The sequence below is a fragment of the Gymnodraco acuticeps genome, unplaced genomic scaffold (assembly GCF_902827175.1).
Source record: "Gymnodraco acuticeps unplaced genomic scaffold, fGymAcu1.1, whole genome shotgun sequence".
Lineage (NCBI taxonomy): Eukaryota > Metazoa > Chordata > Actinopteri > Perciformes > Bathydraconidae > Gymnodraco > Gymnodraco acuticeps.
Genome location: NW_022992191.1, coordinates 743328 through 762657, shown reverse-complemented (window position 1 = coordinate 762657; position 19330 = coordinate 743328). Strand labels below are relative to the sequence as shown.

The following is a 19330-nucleotide window of genomic DNA, read 5'->3' as shown; positions in this document are numbered from 1 at the left end:
GTGCTACATCTGCCAAGTGAGACACGGAGCAATGCAAGACATCACATTGGGTGACTGGTGATATGTGTATATTTCTGTGGGGATGTGATGTGTACTTGTAGCCCTGACTTTGCATTAAAAAAAGAGTACAAATCCCCAAGACTCTCTCATATGCTGCAGGCCCTGACACACTGCACTACTGTGCTGTGGCCACCCCGCCACCCCACCCCTCCCCATGTCCATTTGGCAGGGAGACATGCCGAGGATGAGAGGGGAAAGCGCCTCCCCTGGGAGCGGCGCTGTAGCTAACCCAGATTTTATGCAGTGTGACACACAGAGGAAGACACAGGCTCCTGAGCTCCATTCAGAGCTGAGCTGTGAACTGAGGCGACCCGGAGAGCAGATAATGCTTTGATAACGGGTTGGCAGCGGGGGCTGGGGAGGGAAGAAGATGGCTTTACATATCCCAAGGTAGAGCTTTAAGTGAAAGTATGGTCTATTCTCTTTGGGTTTAGTCTTGAATGAGCACTTAATAAATTATAATGACGATTTATTTTGCCCAATGAGATTAGTCTGAGCGAGGGTGGCAAAAGTAGTCGGGAAAGAAGCCTATAGTGAACTTCTCTCAATTAGCATATTCATCTTTGATTAATAGCCCAACATTCGGTAATGTGAGGTTACAGTGAATTTGACCTTCGGCCCCAAATTATAATCAGTTCATTTATCAAAAACGTGAGGATGTTTTAATCTGAAGAAATGACCTCCGGCATTCCTGAGATATAATGCTAAGAAGGATGGTACGGATTGGAGGTCAATGTGTCCTTGACCCTCAACATCTAATCAGTTCATCTTCGAGTCCATGGGGCCATGTGTGCTTGATTTGAAGAAAATCCCTAAAGGCGATGGGATGGACAGATGTACGAGGAGATATGTCTCAAGATAAGGGTTGTGAAAGTAATCTCAGGAAACTAAAACATTCTGCTTCACAATAATCTTGTATCACTTTGTTTGAACGGGTCATTAAAAGCAGACCTCGGACAATTGATGACAAGTAAAGATTGCTTCGTGTCAATGGGTCATGAGCTAAAGATTTGATGTTGGATGATTACTGTGTGTCATGTAGCTTTTCACACAGTGAGTCAATGGATCCCTGTTGGTCAGAGCCTGTATAGGGAAACAATGTGTCATAAATACATGGGTGAATCAGGAGTTAAGCTAACACATATTCATTGATTGATTATTTTGTCCTATTGATAATAATTTGTGTATACGATAATGACTTGTATCTGCATACAAATGTCCTCAGGAGAAACACAGGATTTATTTGGATTTGCTCTTCATCCAGAAACAGTTATATTTGAAATCATTATGTTTAGTCACACAAACAAAAATAACAGCTCCACATTTTACAGACCATAACATATTGTTTTATTTGAATGGTTTTATCATTGAAAGGTATGTCTTTCAAATCAAACCAGATGTGTGTTCTCAATGTAATTTGACTTGCTTAATTCTAGACCATTATCATTGTACTTCACACCCATTGTGTGTGTTGTAATCCAAGCTTCAAGCTTTAAAATTAGGTTTGTAGTTACTTAATTAACTAGCTGACTTGAATAAAACAAGTAATACAAAAAGGCATTTTTAAACCAGCAGTTTAAAGTTGAATAGAAACAGACACACTTTCAGTCACAGACAAATACCTACTACATGACATATATTTGGCTCAAATGTGACCAAATAGCCAACAGTCTTGCTTCAAAATACTATGATCTCCCAGTAATTACAGCAGACTTGGCGTCACTTCCAAACATTAGTTCAAAAGGAGACAAATTGGTCTAATTATAGCTAACGATCAGGTGTGGAAATGTATCAACTTTAGCAATGAATTCTTACATTTAGAGCTCCTTTTCGTTGTTTGTTGCCTCTTCTTCCAACTTTAATAAACTACGGATGTAATGGCTCACTTAATTTTACATTTGACTGCTAAACTGGAATGTTTTATAATGTTTTACTCCATCACTTGTTTGATGGTGATGTCCCCTTTAAGAAGAAAACACCGGATATTCAGCTTCCGGTTTGGCTGGTCCGTCAGAGAAATCACTCCGTAAACAAAGAAGAAGAGATTATGGCAACAATGATTGAGGAAAACGGTCCTTCGACTCATGTATGTGTTTTTTATTTCTGTTTTTCATTTAGTATTTGACATGATTGTTCACGCTGTTTGACGTGTCGAAGAGAAAACTATTTTTTTTAAACACATTGAATGATAATCAAGACTTCAGCTGCAGCTAAAGTTAGCCGGTAGCTAACGAATAAACTAGCTGTCAGCTGTTAAAACGATGTAACATTAGCCTATAGCAGATTATATTTAGATACATAACACTACATTTAGCATATAATATCTATCTAAAATGCCAAAGCCGTTATGCAGTTCCCTGAGTGCATTTACTAGTAAACGATTAACTGTAAACACCACATTAGATTTTTACAAGTTGACATAACAATAAAACATGTTTGTTTAACAGCTAACTAATACAAGAATACGCAGATTATTCCACCATTAGATCCAGTGTTAGTTAAGTCTCTAACCTTTCCACTCTCACCCAGGAGCAGTATCAGGTGTCCCCTTCGTACCAGGCCCGGCAGAAACTAGAGGGGCTCCTGAACAAGAACATGAAGATCCGGATGACGGACGGCCGGACTCTGGTCGGGCTCTTCCTCTGCACGGACCGAGACTGCAACGTGATCCTCGGATCTGCTCAGGAGTTCCTCAAATCCTCAGGTAGGTGAACACTGATCAACACATTAACAAACCCAATCCGTTCTGCAGGAAACACTGACATCGGGGTGTCATCCTCAACCTGATTCATGTTGATCAAGCAGCATGAAGTGCCCTTTAATGAGCACAATGTAATACACTTTTTTTTATGGAGCACTTATCAAAACAAAGATCTTCGCGAAGAGAAACATGAAATAAAAAATGCCAAAATGTATAATCTAAGGGACATTTTAAAATTACTTCATTATAGATGTCCAAATAAAGAAAGTTTAATGGCAATATTTGTGTGGTACTTTTTTTCCTCCCACAATCCTTTTGAAATTGAAATCTGAAATTAAGCTCGATTCACAAAACAGATCTTTAAAATACGATATTGTGGATTTTCTAACTAAAGTTTACTCGACATGTTTCGTTTTGATGCAAACTGGTTGATGTTTACTTGATTTCCTTATTTCGTTGTCTTCAGACACGTTCTCCCAAGGTGAGCCCCGGGTCCTGGGCCTGGCCATGATCCCCGGTCACCATGTGGTCTCCATCGAGGTGGAGGCAGACAGTTTGGAAGATGTACCAGGATTTGGAGCGAGCCATTGATGAAACGCTTTCCTGTTTGGATGTGACTGTCTCTCTGAGAGCCAGAAAAAGGAGAATGGACTTCTTTTGTATGAGGATTTTATCCCTTCACCTTTACTGATGCAGAACTCCTGTGTCCATACTCTGGATTTAGCCGTTTCTGCTATGTTCGCAGCAATGGCTGTAAAAATCCTGTGTGTGTGTGAGTGAGAGTAGGTGTTGGCAAACAGCAGCTACTTGGGTGTGTGTGGAAATCTTGTGTACAGTTTTTTTGTGATGTTTTAAAATACATGGCTGTATTTGAGACTTTGTGTTCAATTGTTTTCCACATAGAAAGTATGTTGGTCGCTACATTTTTTTAAAAGGGGTTGGAGTTAGAAATACATGAAGTAATAAGAATTGTGGTTATGTAAGTGCAATAATAAAATAAGAATGCTTGGAGTAAAAAAAAACTATGAATCTGGATAACTTTTTTACCCGAAGGCGTCAGTAAATATGATGTAAAAGGAAGGCATGTTTTAACACTAAATAATAATGCTGCATTGAAATATTTCAGTGGTTATTACAAAATGCAGGGAATTAGGATTTGAAATGTAATATAAACATTATGCAGCCAACTGTAGGACTTTAGGTCAAATATCTGAGGACGAACATCCATCCTACATCCCGAACAAAACACTAGTAGCAGCAGGGGGCGCTGTTCTGTAGCTGTCATTACAATACATCATGACATCAGGACAAACTTGGATTGTTTCAATATTTTAATAGCTTGAGCATGTCAGCTGATTCAGTTTGGCAAGAGTCAAATTTATGCCACTTACCGCAAAACCCCTAAAAATAAATCCCAGAAACAAAAAACTTCCCACTTAGTCGTTTTAAATGCATTCAGTTCACACAGACGAGCAGGAGACATGAGAGCCGTTACAGTCGCTGTATCTTCAAGCTGTTATTGTCAAAATAACAATAAAAGAAAGTAACCTTAGTATATGGGTTGAAGCACTCTTGATTTTATCTGTAACTTAATGGTTAAGTTTGCAAATCGTGTCGCAGTGCATGCTGTTAGACAAATTATCTAAACGTACTGGTTATGATAACATTTACAATGTGCATTTTTCTGTATTATCTTTTTGTAAATGAGGCTCTCGGACATTGTAAGGAGTCTATTAAAGGCTTCAAAGAAAAGTCCTGCAGTGACGTATCAGGAGTGGAGGAGGAGTGGTTTTCAAACAAAAAGTGCAAAAGAGGTGCTTGGAAATGAGTGATAAAGGAACGAGCAAAATACTACAACTCTTGTCCTAGTTGCTGCATTTTTATCCAGAATATTGAGTATTTCCCCATTTGAACAAGTGAATATGCGGGTTTTAGAATTCAGTATTTCCAACCAAGTACAGAATTTACACATTCTTCCAATTAGATAGCTGGTAAGAACAAATGAACTAAAAAAACAGTCACGTTCTGGCATTAAATTAATCTCCAAAGCTTCCACATGTTTCCTTTGATAGTGTTGAAGTCCCTCCTACTCACCATTAACGTAGAAGCTGAACAAAATCCTCCTGATGTACAAAAGATCTTGCTTCTCTAGAGAATATTTGACACGGTGAGAGAATACTGCGAGCAGAAATCAACTTCCTATGAGATGTCCGAGCAGCTACTGCATTAAGAAAAAGAGGCCGTCCATAAAACAATGGCACAAAGTAAGAAATGAGTAACAAGAGCAGACAACCCAAACATCTGCTAAACCATACTTCCATTCACGAGGATCTCCTTTCCTTCACCCACCGCGACATTAAGCTAGATCCTTAGTGTTGGTGGGAAGAAGTCAGTTTATTTTTTTTCACTGTACGACTCAAGAATCCGCTGCGTTAAAAATTTCAAGAAAACTTGAAGTTCTGAGGAAGACTTCTCCGTTATTCCGCCGTGGTTCCTCCCAAAATGTGGGGGACTTCGAAGTGTCCGTGAAGTCCTCCGCTCTAGTTGTGTTGGAACTTGAAGTGGAAGCTGCCTCCAGAGTCAAAGGGGTTGAAGTGATGAGGCCAGCCGTGTCCTCCTCCCCCCCCACCCTGCTGGCTCTCTGGGTCCAGGGGGTCCTCACCCGCGTCAAACTTCTGCCTCATTTCTGGAAAAGGATGCATGAAAAAATGTAAGACAGTTGAAGATAAATGATTGCTTAACATGACAGAGTTTTTGTTGCTTGATAATGGTGTTCAGACTACTGGTTTATCCTAAACCTGCTCAATGTGAAGCTATTGCCAGTTAGCTTAGCAACAAATGGTCAGTCACATAAACCCCCAAAAATCCACAACTTGCTGTTTTTACACTCCGAAACTAATAAGATACATTTTGAGTCAGCTATAAATGCTGTTAAGTAGTTTTTGTTATTTCAGACGAAGCCATGCTAGCTGTTTCCACCTTAATGCTAAGCTAATTAGCAGCATGCCGTAGTTTTCATATTTAACAAGGACAGCAAGAGAGGTATCAATCTTCTTGTCTTAATATCAGCAAAAATGAATTGCACATATCCACAAATGTGTAACTATACTTTTAAAATGTGCAACCAGTAGTGTGTAATTGTGACATTATAGTTACAGGGCTGCCATAAACTATGCTAAATATTTTTTCTGCAGTGTCATGTTTCTTTCCGAGAGCTAGCTGTTGTTTTCCAGAGATACCAGACCCCTCTCTGAACATCTGTCTGCTAATGCCAAACATGTGACAGCTCCTGACCTGGGTCAATGAGGACTTCTTTAGCTGATGCAATGTCGATAAACCTCTTCTCCGCTTCTTTCTTATCCGTCTCGGACTGGAAGTTGTCGGGGTGCCACTGCTGCGCCAGCTTCCTGTACGCCTTGATGACCTCCTGCTTGTTTGCACTCCTGGAGAGAAAGCAGCATACATAAGAGTTATTTGGAGCAATATTGGTAAAGTCAGATATAATTGAAGGATTAAGGAAGTAAAGATGTTTGTAATAAAGCTGGCTGGTTACCTTCCCACACCGAGGATCTTGTAGTAGTCCCTCTTTTTAGAGACTTTGAGAAGTTTCTGAGCTCGCTCCAGCCCTTCTTTCAGATCAATGCGTTCGCCTTCGCTGTCAAACTCTTTGGCTTCGATGTAGTCTTCCACAGCTGAAACCAAACCGTAATAAAAAGACGTTACAATAGGAAACCTTCTGTTATCAGTCCAGATTTGTTTTCTCTTTATTAACCCTTCTCTTGCGTTTCGGGTCAAAAGTGACCGAATTACTTTTATTTTGATCATAAATATTGTGTTTTCATCCAATTGCTCAATACCTTTATGTTATCCTCCACACTAAGGCCTCTGGACCATATACATGATGATCACCACTTGCATTGGCATTTGGAGTGAATTTAATTCAACAGTGAAACACCCTTTGACGTTTTCGGTCAGATTTGACTGCCATAGAAAATGAATGGGTTTTTTTACACACACACACACACACAAAACACACACACAACAACACACACACACACACCACACACACACACACACACACACACACACACACACACACACACACACACACACACACACACACACACACACACACACACACACACACACACACACACACACACACACACACACACACACACACACACACACACACACACACACACACACACACCACACAACACACACACACACACACACACACACACAACACACACACACACACACACACACACACACACACACACACACACACACACACACACACACACACACACACACACACACACACACACACACACACACACACACACACCACACACACACACGAGCCTGAGGGAGAGGAGCCTGAGCCTGAGGGAGAGGAGCCTGAGCCTGAGGGAGAGGAGCGAGGAGCCTGAGCCTGAGGGAGAGGAGCGAGGAGCCTGAGCCTGAGGGAGAGGAGCGAGGAGCCTGAGCCTGAGGGAGAGGAGCGAGGAGCCTGAGCCTGAGGGAGAGGAGCCTGAGCCTGAGGGAGAGGAGCCTGAGCCTGAGGGAGAGGAGCCTGAGGTGACATTCCACAATTTTGCATTGCCAACTATGTGCGTAAACACACACACATGTTCTGTTATGGTATATTTCTCTTTCAATAAATGTTCATTGAGGAAAACAGTATCAGTGTCTTATTTTATATTCATCACAGTGAATGCTGAACTTGATGGGCCCACCGGTGGGTCGGACCATGACATGAAACACTGGCTTACTTGTATCAAATCAATACATCCCATACATCATTGGAACGGGAAGAATCTCAGCTACAACACTAACTAAATCATTTCCATCTCCAGTAAACACAGCCTACATGGCAAGCATTTTTATAATATACAGTAATGTAAAATAAGCACTATCTTTGAACTTACTGCCAAAAATAATATGAAATTCACCCCTGGTGTCATTCTGTCTGTCATCCCTTGATTCTACTTGCTTGGACTGTTCAAATGAGATGTCAACCATCAAGTTCCAGAGATATCACTGTGCAAAACACACCGGTCAATTTTGACAGAAAATAGCATGGGAAGGGGGGTATGACCTAACGCAAGAGAAGGGTTAAGTAAAGATGGGAGTAGCAGTTTAAATAACCTTAAAATACTATTCATCCATTAATCTCCTGAATGTGTGTTTTGCCTTTACAGTATTCTTATTATCCTAAACCATGGAGAACCGGTTAGAATAGACAAACTACAGATATTTCTTTCAACTCTGTGTATAGGCAAGACCTTTCCCCCCCCATTACCTTTCTCGTACTCCTGGTTGAGGATGTACGCCTCTGCTCGGTCTCGGAGGACGTTGGCGTTGCGAGGGTCTCTCTGGTGAGCCTCTGAACAAACGTCTATGGCATCCAGAGCTGAATTGAGCTAGAATTGGCAAAACAGAGGAAAACACAGCTGGCAGTGAGCATTGGGATTGGAAAATATAATGCCACAAAAAAGAAAATCACACGAATGTCCCTTCTTCTTTTTAATACAGATAATATCTCTCTTTCTCACCTTTACGAGGCAGAAGCAGATCCTCTCTTTGGCCAGGTTTGTGTAGAGCGGGATTTTGGGCTCCGTCTTCATCGCTGTTTCGTACTTACTAATGGCTTCCTGAAACCTAATTGAGAGTAGAGAGATCATTCAGTATAAGTGTATTTAATTAGTTAGTCATGTTGCAAGTGTTATTTACCTCAGAGGTTTTTGAAACATCCTCCCTTTAAACACACATCATAACAGCTCTTAGCATTCCTTTGTATTTAAACTCAAATCTGCCATCATACCTAGTCATGGAATTCTCCCTCCTTTAAAGTTTTTTTTTGTCGGTCTGGTTTTACCAGTTTTCTGAAACCTAATCTGGTTTTGTATCGTCATGTTTCAAATTCTTGTACCCATTGTCTGCTTAAAACTGTTTTGAATAAAATGCCGTGATTGAAATCTCCTACTTTGCATGGTGCTGCCTTAAACCTCTTCATGGGTTTTTACCCGTTTAGCTGTTCATGTTGTTTTCTCCTGGGTTATTGTATATGTTGTGTTTTATTGGAAGTGTAATGACTTATTTGAAGCAGCGAGGAGACAGAGCCTTTGCAGCTCCAAAGTTAAGGAACAAATTGCCCCTCCAGGTTAGACTTTTTAGGTGAAACCCCACTTGTGCTTTTAAATTTGGGTTTTTATCTTACTAGTGTTTTGTATTGTTTTTACGTCATGTAGGAGAGTTTCTCAGTCTGTGGCTTCTGGTCTGGTTTCATTGTCTCGTGTTTTACATTTGCTTCATGTCCTGTCTGTTTTTCATGTATTTATGCTATGTTTTTTCTATAGTTGTTGATGTACAGCACTTTGTCCAACTCTGTTGTTTTGTGCTATAGGAATAAAGTGGATTGGATTGGATTATTTGAACAGCCGTTTAAAGGGGAGAAAGTTCAAAAATGTACTTTTTGGCTAACGCTGGCTCATTTACAGTGATAAATGTGAACACCGTTCCCCTAAAATAAATTAAACAATTAGTGTAAGTGCTATGTTTTGGAGGCTGCACCTGAATCGGATAACTTTTATCCTTAGAATTTCAAGTGGATGACATTATCCGTTTCAGGCCGACACTTATTTTGCAGACATCTTGTAAATGAATCTTAGAGGATCGTGTTTCCGGAGGGAAACGGCACCTCTCTGACAGTAAAGTACTGACCTGAACTGTTCGATGAGCTCTTCTGCTGAGTCCAGCTGCTTGCTGAGCTTCTTCACCTGCTTGTAGTGGGTGAAGCACTCTTTGTCATCCTGGTCCAGCCTCAGACACTCCCGGATGAGACTGCACGGAAACAGACGAGCGAAACGATCATTCAGCGAGTGAAACTGATGCTCCTGAGATGGAAATAAGCTTCAGTTTTGCATGAGTGAATTTGTTTAAGCTCACTTGAGTGACTCGTGGTGATCCCCCAGGCTGTAGTGCAGCATGCTGAGCTTCAGGTAGGCGCCGCGGTTGTCGTTGCGTAGCTTCGTGGTCGGGGTCAGGTCCTGGATGGCTTTCTGAGGATCGCCCATCCGGATGTAGCACTCTGCACGAAGCTCCCGAGAGTCCGGGTCCCAGGGAGAGATCTGAAGGAAGATGGCATATTTAGAAGATTGAATACACACATGGGAGCTACTTGAGCTCGACAGGAAAGGAACCAATGATCACACTTTGTCCAAGATCATATGTTGGGGGAATTGTTTTTTATCCATACTGTTCCTGAAAATAAAATGAGTTAGAGTTGGGTTGTATTTTATGTAAATGATAGCTAAACTAAGCTAGGCTAATTCAATCAATCAAAGTATATTTATATAGCCAAATATCCATTTTTTTTACATTTGTCTCAGCTAACTGTCTTGCCGCTGGATGTAGCTTCATATTGACAGACATCATGATTCAGTCTATCTTCTTAAGTAACACTCAGCAACAAAGCACACAAGCGTATTTCCCAAAAACATTCAAATGACTTCTTTAAATCTGAGACCTAACGCTGTTATCCAGCATCATAGTCATCTTTTTGACAGATATTTGGTAAATAATGGTACACAGCCCAATAATACACAGGAATGTCAGATAACAACAGAAGAAAAATGCATGCAAATGCCTATTTTCTACATGTGTCTACATCAGGAGGCAGAGCTGACACGCACCTCAATGACCCTCTCCAGCACGGTGATGCTGGCACTGTAGTCCCCTTGGTGGTACGTAGCGTGGGCCTCCTCCTGTAGCTCCTCCAGCTCGTTCGCTTTCATCAGCTGGTCCCGAGCTTCTTCGTGGTCTGGGGAGCGCTGTAGCTAAAAAAAAAAAAAAACAGGGTAAATTCCTCTCCTAATCACAAAAATCTGTCTGGTAAAATGTGGTTTCAGGTTCAACAGTAAAAAGTGTAGAAGCAGTTTAGGACTTGAACTCACCACTGCTTCAAAGTCCTCCCTGGCCTCCTGTGTGTTGCCCTGCTTCAACAGGATATTCCCTCTCTGTAACCTGGCCTGGGAACACAAGAAAATAAGAGATCGAGAGACAAGATGATGAGAGGAGAAAACAAAATGAATATGATCAAATACAATACAGAATCTTGTATGTGAGTGTTTTGGGGTGGAGAACTTACAGCCAGGAAGTCAGGTTTGAGCAGGATGGCCTTGGTGAGGTCCGGCAGAGCAGATTTGGATTTTCCCATCGCTAGGAACACAGCTGCTCTCTTGTAGTAGGTCAGGTAGTTCTTAGAGTCTCCCTCTGTTCAATTTAAAGAACTGTTAATTTCTCAAAGCGACAAACAAGCCTCTCTTGTGTTTACTGAAAAGGGGAAGAGGACGGGCATTTTTGGAGCAGAGACTGGAAATGTCTCTGTGTGTGTGTGTGTGTGTGTGTGTGTGTGTGTGTGTGTGTGTGTGTGTGTGTAACCTTACCCACAGCTGAGTGGTAGTGGGATAAGGCTTCGGCCAGCTGACCAGCAGCCAAAAGTTTGCGGCCCATCTCCAAGTGGTGCTCGATCTCGACATGGGTCGCCCCTAAGACACCTGTAACACAAGATGGAGCTTGAAATATATCACTGAAAAGACACGGCGACAACATTATAACAGCAGGTCACGATTCATCTTTTTTTTAAGATACACAAACAGTCAGACATATTAAACACATGTAAATTCCCCCACTGTGGGACAAATAAAGGTATTCTGAAAGAACCCATCTGATTACACTACGATTACATTCATCAGATGTGTATTCAAAGCCTATTTTGTTTCAAGTGTCCAACCTGCCAAACCGGAATCCTCTCTCTCTCGGTAAAGGCACACTGCTTTATGTCAATATTGGATTTTTATATGATTTTGGGTTCAATGTGAGTTTGTAACTAGAATTATGATGTATTTGTAACTTGCTATACTAGCCCAAACAGACGTTCCTGTCAGTTTCTTGTTTTTGTTTTCCAAAATAAATCTTATTTGACAAGAACAATCCATACATACTCGTTCAGCTTTTGTTTCATATTGACATTTTATAATGTCTGTTCCAATGACAACCTAAGTGAGTAACAGGTATACAACTATAAACATCCATACACTTTCTTAATGAAGATAATATTAAAATAATAATAACGTATGTATTTATTTACATACCACCTTTTCAAAACTAAGATGATAAATAAAAAAGACAACAAATTCATTTAAGGGATATTTAAATTAAATTAAATTGTTTAGAGAATGCCTTTATATTTTATTAGGTTTAATGAAGGGACTTTAAAAAAGGTAAAAGGAACTCAGTTCACAATTCCTATGAAAGCAATCTTGTAAAAAATGTTTAAATAATTATAAGAGGGAGTTATGAAGGTGTGTTATAGGAAAATAGGAACCCAAACAGAGCCTGTAGTTCCTGGTAACGCCTAACATACTCTTTAACACCTTGTAAACGTGTAACTTTTGGCTTTTATAACCTAAATAATGCTCATAATTCAGAAGTGACTGTTATGTGTGCATACAGTATATTGCATACTGTAACCTACAGTAGGCTAGCGAACAGTGACAGTTTTGGACACTTTAGCGGCTACATAGAAGCTTGAAACGTACAGAAACGTGTTTATACACTCGTGTTTCCGAATAATTTTAAAGACATGTTAGGTAGTATAAAGTGAGTTTTACCGTCCAGCTGGATGTCCAGGAGGACACACAGCAGAGAGAGGGAGCACAGGGTCCGCCGACACGACTCCATCCCCGGATACAATCACAGCCTCACACCGGAACCTGCGGAACTCGCACCTCTGCTTTCACGTCGAGTGAAAACACCCCTTTGCTTCATTGAAACCTGTTAGATTATGTGTTAAATCTCCATCATGTCCCCCTCTGGAACCAGCTACGACGGTGTATTTACGGTCCCGGTGTGACAGTAGTCCGGGTAGGAAGGAAGCACGCAGCTGAAAGGTTCCCCCTTAAAAATTAAGATTCCCCATAATGTCAAGGAGTAAACTGACTTTAGTGGGACTTAAAACACCTCCAGGTAACATGAGGATGCAGAACAGCTGACAGCGGCCTGTACAGTTTATACACGATAGCTTTCTGCCTCTGAATTCGTCGTCCCCTCCCTTTCTGCCCTACATTTCTCTGATTGGTCCACGCACCGAGATCCGGGTTCGTGTGGAAACGTGGGCCGCTCTGATTGGACAGACTATTTCAACGTTGCTCCTGCATGGGTCATAAAGGCGGCTTGTGCTGTAACCATGGCTGTAACCAAGTGTCTGTTTAGGATCAATAAGTGAGGAAATCGAAAGTTAACTTCGGCTACTAGAAAGTGGATCTCATGTTATTTTTGTTATTTCTATCAATACTGTTACTTAATGTGTATTTGTATTCTTATTATCCCTTTGTATATTCTCATGTGTACTACCTGTGTTTCTCTCTTTAATTCTGTTACTACATGTAAAAAGTTCAATATTTACCATTTTCTTCAATGAAGAAGACGTTTAAGGTAGCAAAAGTACATTGGAATACTTTAGATAAGTACCTGAAAGTTGTATTCAAATATGTTACAGTACTTCAATAAATATCCTCGGTCACTACAAATCTCATTACATATTATTTTAGAATGTCGTAACATGTCTCATATATTTGTGACACAACATATTTTAATTATGAAACACAACACAGCATCATATTTTGTCCTACGTTTGTAATTACTTGTAATTTAATGGAAATATAACATTTTAGACAGCTGTAAATAACCTAAATAGTATAATGTAAACTTACATTTCCAAAAATCTGATCTGATAACCATCTTTTTAAATATCTTTATTTAATTGTGTCACATCAAAATAACTTTGCTATTCTTTTTGAAAAAAGGAAAGGAAAACAGATGCAATCAAAACTTTATTGACTACAGGAACACAAAGTGAAACAGAAATGTTTGGAATAGAACATTATTATTGTGCACTATCGTAAAAAAAACAAAATAAAGATCACTTTTCCACGACCCTCTTTCACAGGTAGGCCTACTATCTATAAAACTGTACAAAACAACACACATATCTGTATTATAACAGTTTTGACCTTCCCCTTAACACATTTCTAGAAATGTGTTTGCAGATTGTCAATTGATTAAATTGCTCTGAAAACAAGTGACTATATGTAAAAGTATATGAGTTTACATCATCAGGAAAACATAAATAGAAACAATTGTTCAGTGATAGGAAGTTTAGCCTTTTTACAACTCAAATGCAATCATTTCAACGCAGTCATTTTTACAGAATACACTCTTTAAATTGTGATTATATACAGTTCAGTGTCCATATCCTGCTCAAACGTAAGCATTTCGTCCGTAAGTACTAGCAGCCACACTCCTGGTTGGTGCTGGTCCAGAGTATACCGTTCCCTTGCTTTGATAGGGCAACGGGCTGCGAAACAAGAACAAACATGACGATGAAAAAACGTCTGTGAAACCGAAGCAGCTAAATGGTATTCAGCCATCATTAATTTGACCATTAACATGTGTACTTTGTGTGACATGTCAAAATGTCATCAGGGAAAACGATATATTCCAATATAAAATTAATAGAAGACTATGTTGAAATTCGTGCCGTCCTTGTGTCGTTTCCAGCCCATTTGTCCCCCCTTCCAATTTGTGTATTGTGCCTAGTCCACTTCCGCTTTACCCAACTATTTTGTTATTGCATATTTGTATAGCCTCATTCATCTTGCACAACAAAAATATATGGTCATTAAAATAGAGCCCATATAACACTGTCCATTTGTGAGAAACAAAGATGGGCGGGCTCTAACAACACACCAGGTGATAATGTCCAATAAGAGCTCCTTCATGACTTCCATAGGAGATGTTGTTCCTAAGGTGAATTCATAAAGTGTTGCCACAGCAAGTCGCCAGAGGGCCATGAATTTAACAAATATATATTTAAGAGGTTCTTTAGGTCCTCAAAACATGCATCACACATCATTATTTTTACATACAATATAAAACATCTGTAAAATGTCAAAATAACTTTTGTGCCAAGATACTAATAAATAAAAAAGGACTGCAATTATAATTTTTTGTCTAAACTGTAATTGTACATTTATTTATAACTATATTTAAGTTTATTTTTATTTTATTGTTGTATTGTATTTGATCAAATCTAGTCATTTTAGGTAAGAATGTTTTTTTTCTTATATTATATATTTCCAAATATGATTTTGCGTACATTGTTACAAGTAATTAATTTACAGTAAATCCACCAATAAATAATAATAAGAAAAGTATGGCAATTATAATAATATGAAGTAAATGAACTCACTATTTTTCCTCTGTGCCCATTTGGCAGGAGCAAGTGAGACAGGCTCCTCCGGCGATGGCGAGCACGGCGGAGCACCATCCCATGTAGAGTCCTTCTCCTATTTCATACCTGCGACACACAACAGAGTGTCAGTCAGCTTCATATGAGACCTTTCATCATCAACCAACATCACCCCCACCTCCACCTTACTTTGTCCCGGCGTGCAGAGGGTTAAAGAACTCCTGTGTGATGTTGAAGGCATACCAGGACACTGCGATCAACGTGCACAGACCTTTTGAAAAAAAAAAGTAAATATTCTTTAATCATTGAGAAGGAACCTGGGAAGCTTCCAGATACAGAAGTTCAAAGTCAGTCAAGAAAGGAGGAACAATCTAGGACTATTGATTTTGAAAAGCAATAAAACATGATTTATTAGCATTATGGAGAAATTCCAATTTCTACAAGGTATTAGGAAGTCAAATAACATTAACTTAATTTCACCTGCCCTAAAATAAAAAATGTTTATGCATTTTGCTTATCTTTGTTACCTTGAAATATGAAAAGGACTCCAGCGGTGCCAGCAAGCCTCCCTTTGAGAACATAGTTTTCCCCCCCAGCCTTGGAGCACTGCACTCCTATCAGGGCTAGCAACAGTCCAAAGGTGCCACACACTATGGATGTGATCATCAACGCACGGGACGCTTGGATGTAACCTGAAGAGCAGAAATAAGACAACAAAAAAACCCATTAAATTCACACCATTTTAATTGTCATCTGCCTTGAAAGGGATCATTAAGTTATGGCCAGAAAAAAGGAACGTTATATCTTCAACAGAGCAAAAGTCCAAGGTGTTCAAGAACTCGTAAAACCTTGAAATTGAACTTTAACAGTTTTTTCCCCCCTGACAAATCATCATGTCATAAAACCACTGTTAACTTCTTGTTTCTTTACTTTCAATTATCTATAATGGATGTTTTGTGCGTTAAGATCCTAAATAGTGTTTTTTTTAAAAAGTTTTGTGTTGGGTCAACATACCATTCAAAGCGAGCAGCGAGGGGAACTCCCTGCAGTTGTGGACCCCGGTTGAATCGCTGGCACATGACATCCACAGGTTCTCGTAGATGGTGGAGGTGGTGATGACGTTCCCGTCCACGGTGGAGGTCCTCCAGTACCGGTTGGGCAGCGTGATCCCAACCATCACCCAACCAATGAACCCCAAAATCAACGCCACTACTTCCACAATTGGATCCATGACCCCTCTTTGGTCCAGAAGTCACACAAAAAGTATATCCAATGTGGTGATACAAAACGATTTTGGTGTGATTGAAAGTCAATGAGTGTGTGTGAGAGTGTGTCAATGGTGCCACTGGGAGATGTGTCCAGCTCCACAGATATGTATAATGATTTATCTGACTCGTTTTCTCTCCTCCCCCCTCCCTTCACACGCTCTCTCTCTCTCTCATGTATTTTACACCCCTGAAACTGAGCAGGTGTTTATCGCCTCACTCTCAGGGTCCAATGGTCATCAGTCGCACTTGATGGCGCGGCACGGTTCATGTTTATTAGCCATTTTCCACGTTTATTTTTCGTTGATGGTCAACCTCACATCATTAGCATGTTTAAAACAACATTAATAACAGGACTTTTTAAACAAAGACAATTGCACTTGTGGAAGTAGCACTACTACAGTGTAAAAGTATACTTAAAGTAGAACTCATGTATGGAAAATCTTGCTTAAATTACAAAAATATAAGCTTCAAAATGTAGTAAAATAACCAAAAGTAGAGTAAGTATAAGATTACAATTTGTTTTAATGGTATTTTAATGTTGCATCTGGTGAAGGTAGAGCTCACTTTAATTACTCTACAGTACAGCCTAATGATGGTTAGTATAACCTATAATAAAAGATAATAATTTATAAACTGATATATGTATGTTTTCAATCATCTGAATCTGCGAGAACAAACAAATACATCTGATATGTAGTAGAGTAGACTTCGTATAAAGTAGCATAACATGGAAATACCTTAAAAGTACTTTAAATGTGTGTACCGTAATTAAGTAGGTGTACTATAACATTCCACCCAGGCGATTGCAACTTCAGTTTTATTGTTTTGGTTTTAAATCTCAAGGCCATAAGACACAAGGTCACCATGACTTAGCGCCACGCCCAAGATTTTGGAAACGTATCAACATGAAAGCGGTTAAGTTTGAGGCCCGAAGCTCGGATTACATCTCAAAGTTACCCAGTTTCTGTGATTTGTGTGTCTTCATTAATTGTCCTCCTGATAACTGCTGGGTCAGCGCTGCCAAATCCAGAGTGATAATATTAAGATATATCGTAGCCTGCATTTCAGCCCTGATGTGTCTAGAGATGGTGAGATTTGTGAACAGGAAAACGATTGTGTATAAAGGTCAAGAAATAACGCTAAGTAATTCAGTTGATGAGAAATAGACCACCAGCAGGTTTCTGGAAGGAAGTGGGAGTTGAAGCCGTGGAAAAGGAACGTTTGTGAAGTTAATGTTAAATCAAAGTCTATATTTTTACATGCTGAAACCAGGCTAGTGAAAAGGAAGCTGCTAAATGTCTTATTTTGTTATTAGCAAGAGATTTTTCATAGAGCTGACTGAATAGAAATCCTATTTTTGGCTCTTTTTTATATTGACAAACCAATTTTCGTTTAGATTTTTAATTTCCATTTTATAAATTAATCTGTGCAGGAATTAATTGACTGACATCATGGACACTGTGAAGGTCTATTCAAACCTATTTATATATTTTAATTCCTACAGGATGGATATCTCACTTCAGAGTTTTCATCTGAACGAAGGTAAGTCTAAATCTAAACTCATTGGTCTTCCTCATCTACCTCACCTCCACCTGAGCTCCTCCAAAGAAACAACTGGATCCTCGCCCACCATAAACATTTCATTTAACTGCCGAGCTGTTTGCAAAGCTCGCTTTACGGCTTTGTCTGTAATAACAAATGATTTCGTTTTTTAAAGGATACCTAGACAGAAGCCTCTCCTTTTTGTTTGTGCTATCCAGGATTAACTTGTCACACAGCATCGAGGAAGAAGGCAGAGAAATATAGAAGTAATTACAAAATGTCCGTGGGGGCTGGTTTAATAAAAAAAAAAGGAATATGAACAACAATATAAGAACATTTTCAATAAAAGTCAAGAGATAGAAGCATTTGCTAATTAATATATAACCCTATAACTCTAGTAAAAGGCTTTAAATCCTGAAATGTGCACTATGGACAGTGTGTCAGCAGTTTTTAGTGGGAAAGCATTTAAGAACATTAGTATATTATTGATAAATAAATCCACATGCATATTAGGGTATTGTTACATAAAGGTCATTTTGTTGGAAATAAAAAGTAATACAAGTTAAAATGTGCTTTAAAAACACATGTTCATAAATAGACGTATTACTATTAGCATGGTGTCCAACATGAACACATTTCTTAAGCCATTTTACATTTCTGGTTGTGTCAAACGAGAGATTTCTGGTCAGAAGTGGGTGGAGTCTATTTAAAAACAATGTAATGCATTATACTCCTTTCACCAATCATAATGCAGCAAGATTTGAATGATGACGGTTGCTGGGCAATTTATAACAGCAAGTAACTGTCAATCAAGTAAGGGATAATGTGCAGCGACGCAGTCATTATGGGGGAAAGAACATCCGACAGTCCGGTCAGGAGCTCGACGCGAAGATTTTTTGTTGTTGTTGTTGCTTTTCGGCCAAACTGTATACAGTTAAATCGACCGAACTTCTTTCTGCAGATGTAAGCGTCCTTAACAACGGTCAATAAATCATTGACAGCGGTCTGTTCTGGATTAACAACGTGTCACGTGCTCAACTAAACCATGTAATAAATCTGATTAAACCACCATCTTGTTTATACTAAAATGTGGTAACATTCCTATTGTCTATCAAACATCAAGAGCACATAATATTTGTTTCAAGTTTTATACTATCCCTATACATGGTTAGTTCTGTCGTCAATGGACTGCTCTTCAAACTATCCAAGTATACGATCAGCTCAATAAAAAGAAAGAAGGAAATAATAAAAAGCCTTGAACACATTAAACTTTAACTTCACATAAAATGATGAAAATGACTGTCGGCCTGTATGTCCGTCACTGCCTGCAGTAATATAAAGCGACAGACAATAAAGCGCTGTGTTCCTGGATTATACAGTACTGTGTGTTCTGTGTGATGACATCCAAACAGTACAGGGTGCAGTTGAAAGAAGACA

The 19330-nt window shown here is 39.4% G+C and overlaps 3 protein-coding genes across 5 annotated transcripts; 1 reads left to right on the top strand and 2 right to left on the bottom strand.

Moving 5' to 3' along the window:
* Positions 1–2008: 2008 nt before the first annotated feature.
* naa38 (N-alpha-acetyltransferase 38, NatC auxiliary subunit) lies at positions 2009–3783 on the top strand. Of its 3 annotated transcripts, none has more exons than XM_034205240.1 (3): positions 2009–2146; positions 2590–2764; positions 3228–3783. In XM_034205240.1, the coding sequence occupies exons 1-3, from the start codon at positions 2108–2110 to the stop codon at positions 3350–3352; spliced, it is 339 nt and encodes a 112-aa protein (XP_034061131.1). In that variant the 5' UTR covers positions 2009–2107; the 3' UTR covers positions 3353–3783. The 3 variants fall into 3 exon arrangements, with proteins under 3 accessions (XP_034061131.1, XP_034061132.1, XP_034061133.1); XM_034205241.1 differs by having other exon boundaries at positions 2047–2146; positions 2593–2764; XM_034205242.1 differs by having other exon boundaries at positions 2050–2146; positions 2596–2764.
* Positions 3784–4077: 294 nt separating this feature from the next.
* Positions 4078–12875, bottom strand: dnajc3b (DnaJ (Hsp40) homolog, subfamily C, member 3b). The gene is made up of 12 exons (XM_034205239.1): positions 12445–12875; positions 11218–11328; positions 10920–11044; positions 10726–10800; positions 10465–10608; positions 9719–9900; positions 9494–9613; positions 8326–8431; positions 8073–8193; positions 6315–6453; positions 6056–6204; positions 4078–5447 (listed from the first exon to the last, which is right to left on the bottom strand). Exons 1-12 carry the CDS (start codon positions 12512–12514, stop codon positions 5302–5304), a joined length of 1488 nt encoding a protein of 495 aa, XP_034061130.1. The 5' UTR covers positions 12515–12875; the 3' UTR covers positions 4078–5301.
* Positions 12876–13979: 1104 nt separating this feature from the next.
* cldn15a (claudin 15a) lies at positions 13980–16314 on the bottom strand. Its single transcript, XM_034205282.1, has 5 exons — positions 16098–16314; positions 15611–15775; positions 15273–15354; positions 15084–15191; positions 13980–14189 (listed from the first exon to the last, which is right to left on the bottom strand). Exons 1-5 carry the CDS (start codon positions 16312–16314, stop codon positions 14093–14095), a joined length of 669 nt encoding a protein of 222 aa, XP_034061173.1. The 3' UTR covers positions 13980–14092.
* Between the last annotated feature and the right edge of the window lie 3016 nt (positions 16315–19330).

Excerpts from the sequence above, each read along its gene's own strand:
- naa38 (XM_034205240.1), top strand. The coding sequence starts at position 2,108 with ATGGCAACAATGATTGAGGAAAACGGTCCTTCGACTCAT. Across the intron at positions 2,147-2,589 it reads AAAACGGTCCTTCGACTCAT|GAGCAGTATCAGGTGTCCCC; the intron begins GTATGTGTTTTT and ends ACTCTCACCCAG. Across the intron at positions 2,765-3,227 it reads GGAGTTCCTCAAATCCTCAG|ACACGTTCTCCCAAGGTGAG; the intron begins GTAGGTGAACAC and ends CGTTGTCTTCAG.
- cldn15a (XM_034205282.1), bottom strand. The coding sequence starts at position 16,314 with ATGGATCCAATTGTGGAAGTAGTGGCGTTGATTTTGGGGTTCATTGGT. Across the intron at positions 15,776-16,097 it reads CTCGCTGCTCGCTTTGAATG|GTTACATCCAAGCGTCCCGT; the intron begins GTATGTTGACCC and ends TCTGCTCTTCAG. Across the intron at positions 15,192-15,272 it reads CCTCTGCACGCCGGGACAAA|GTATGAAATAGGAGAAGGAC; the intron begins GTAAGGTGGAGG and ends TGTGTGTCGCAG.
- dnajc3b (XM_034205239.1), bottom strand. The coding sequence starts at position 12,514 with ATGGAGTCGTGTCGGCGGACCCTGTGCTCCCTCTCTCTGCTGTGTGTC. Across the intron at positions 9,614-9,718 it reads GATCACCACGAGTCACTCAA|TCTCATCCGGGAGTGTCTGA; the intron begins GTGAGCTTAAAC and ends GTTTCCGTGCAG. Across the intron at positions 6,205-6,314 it reads AAGATCCTCGGTGTGGGAAG|GAGTGCAAACAAGCAGGAGG; the intron begins GTAACCAGCCAG and ends CTTTCTCTCCAG.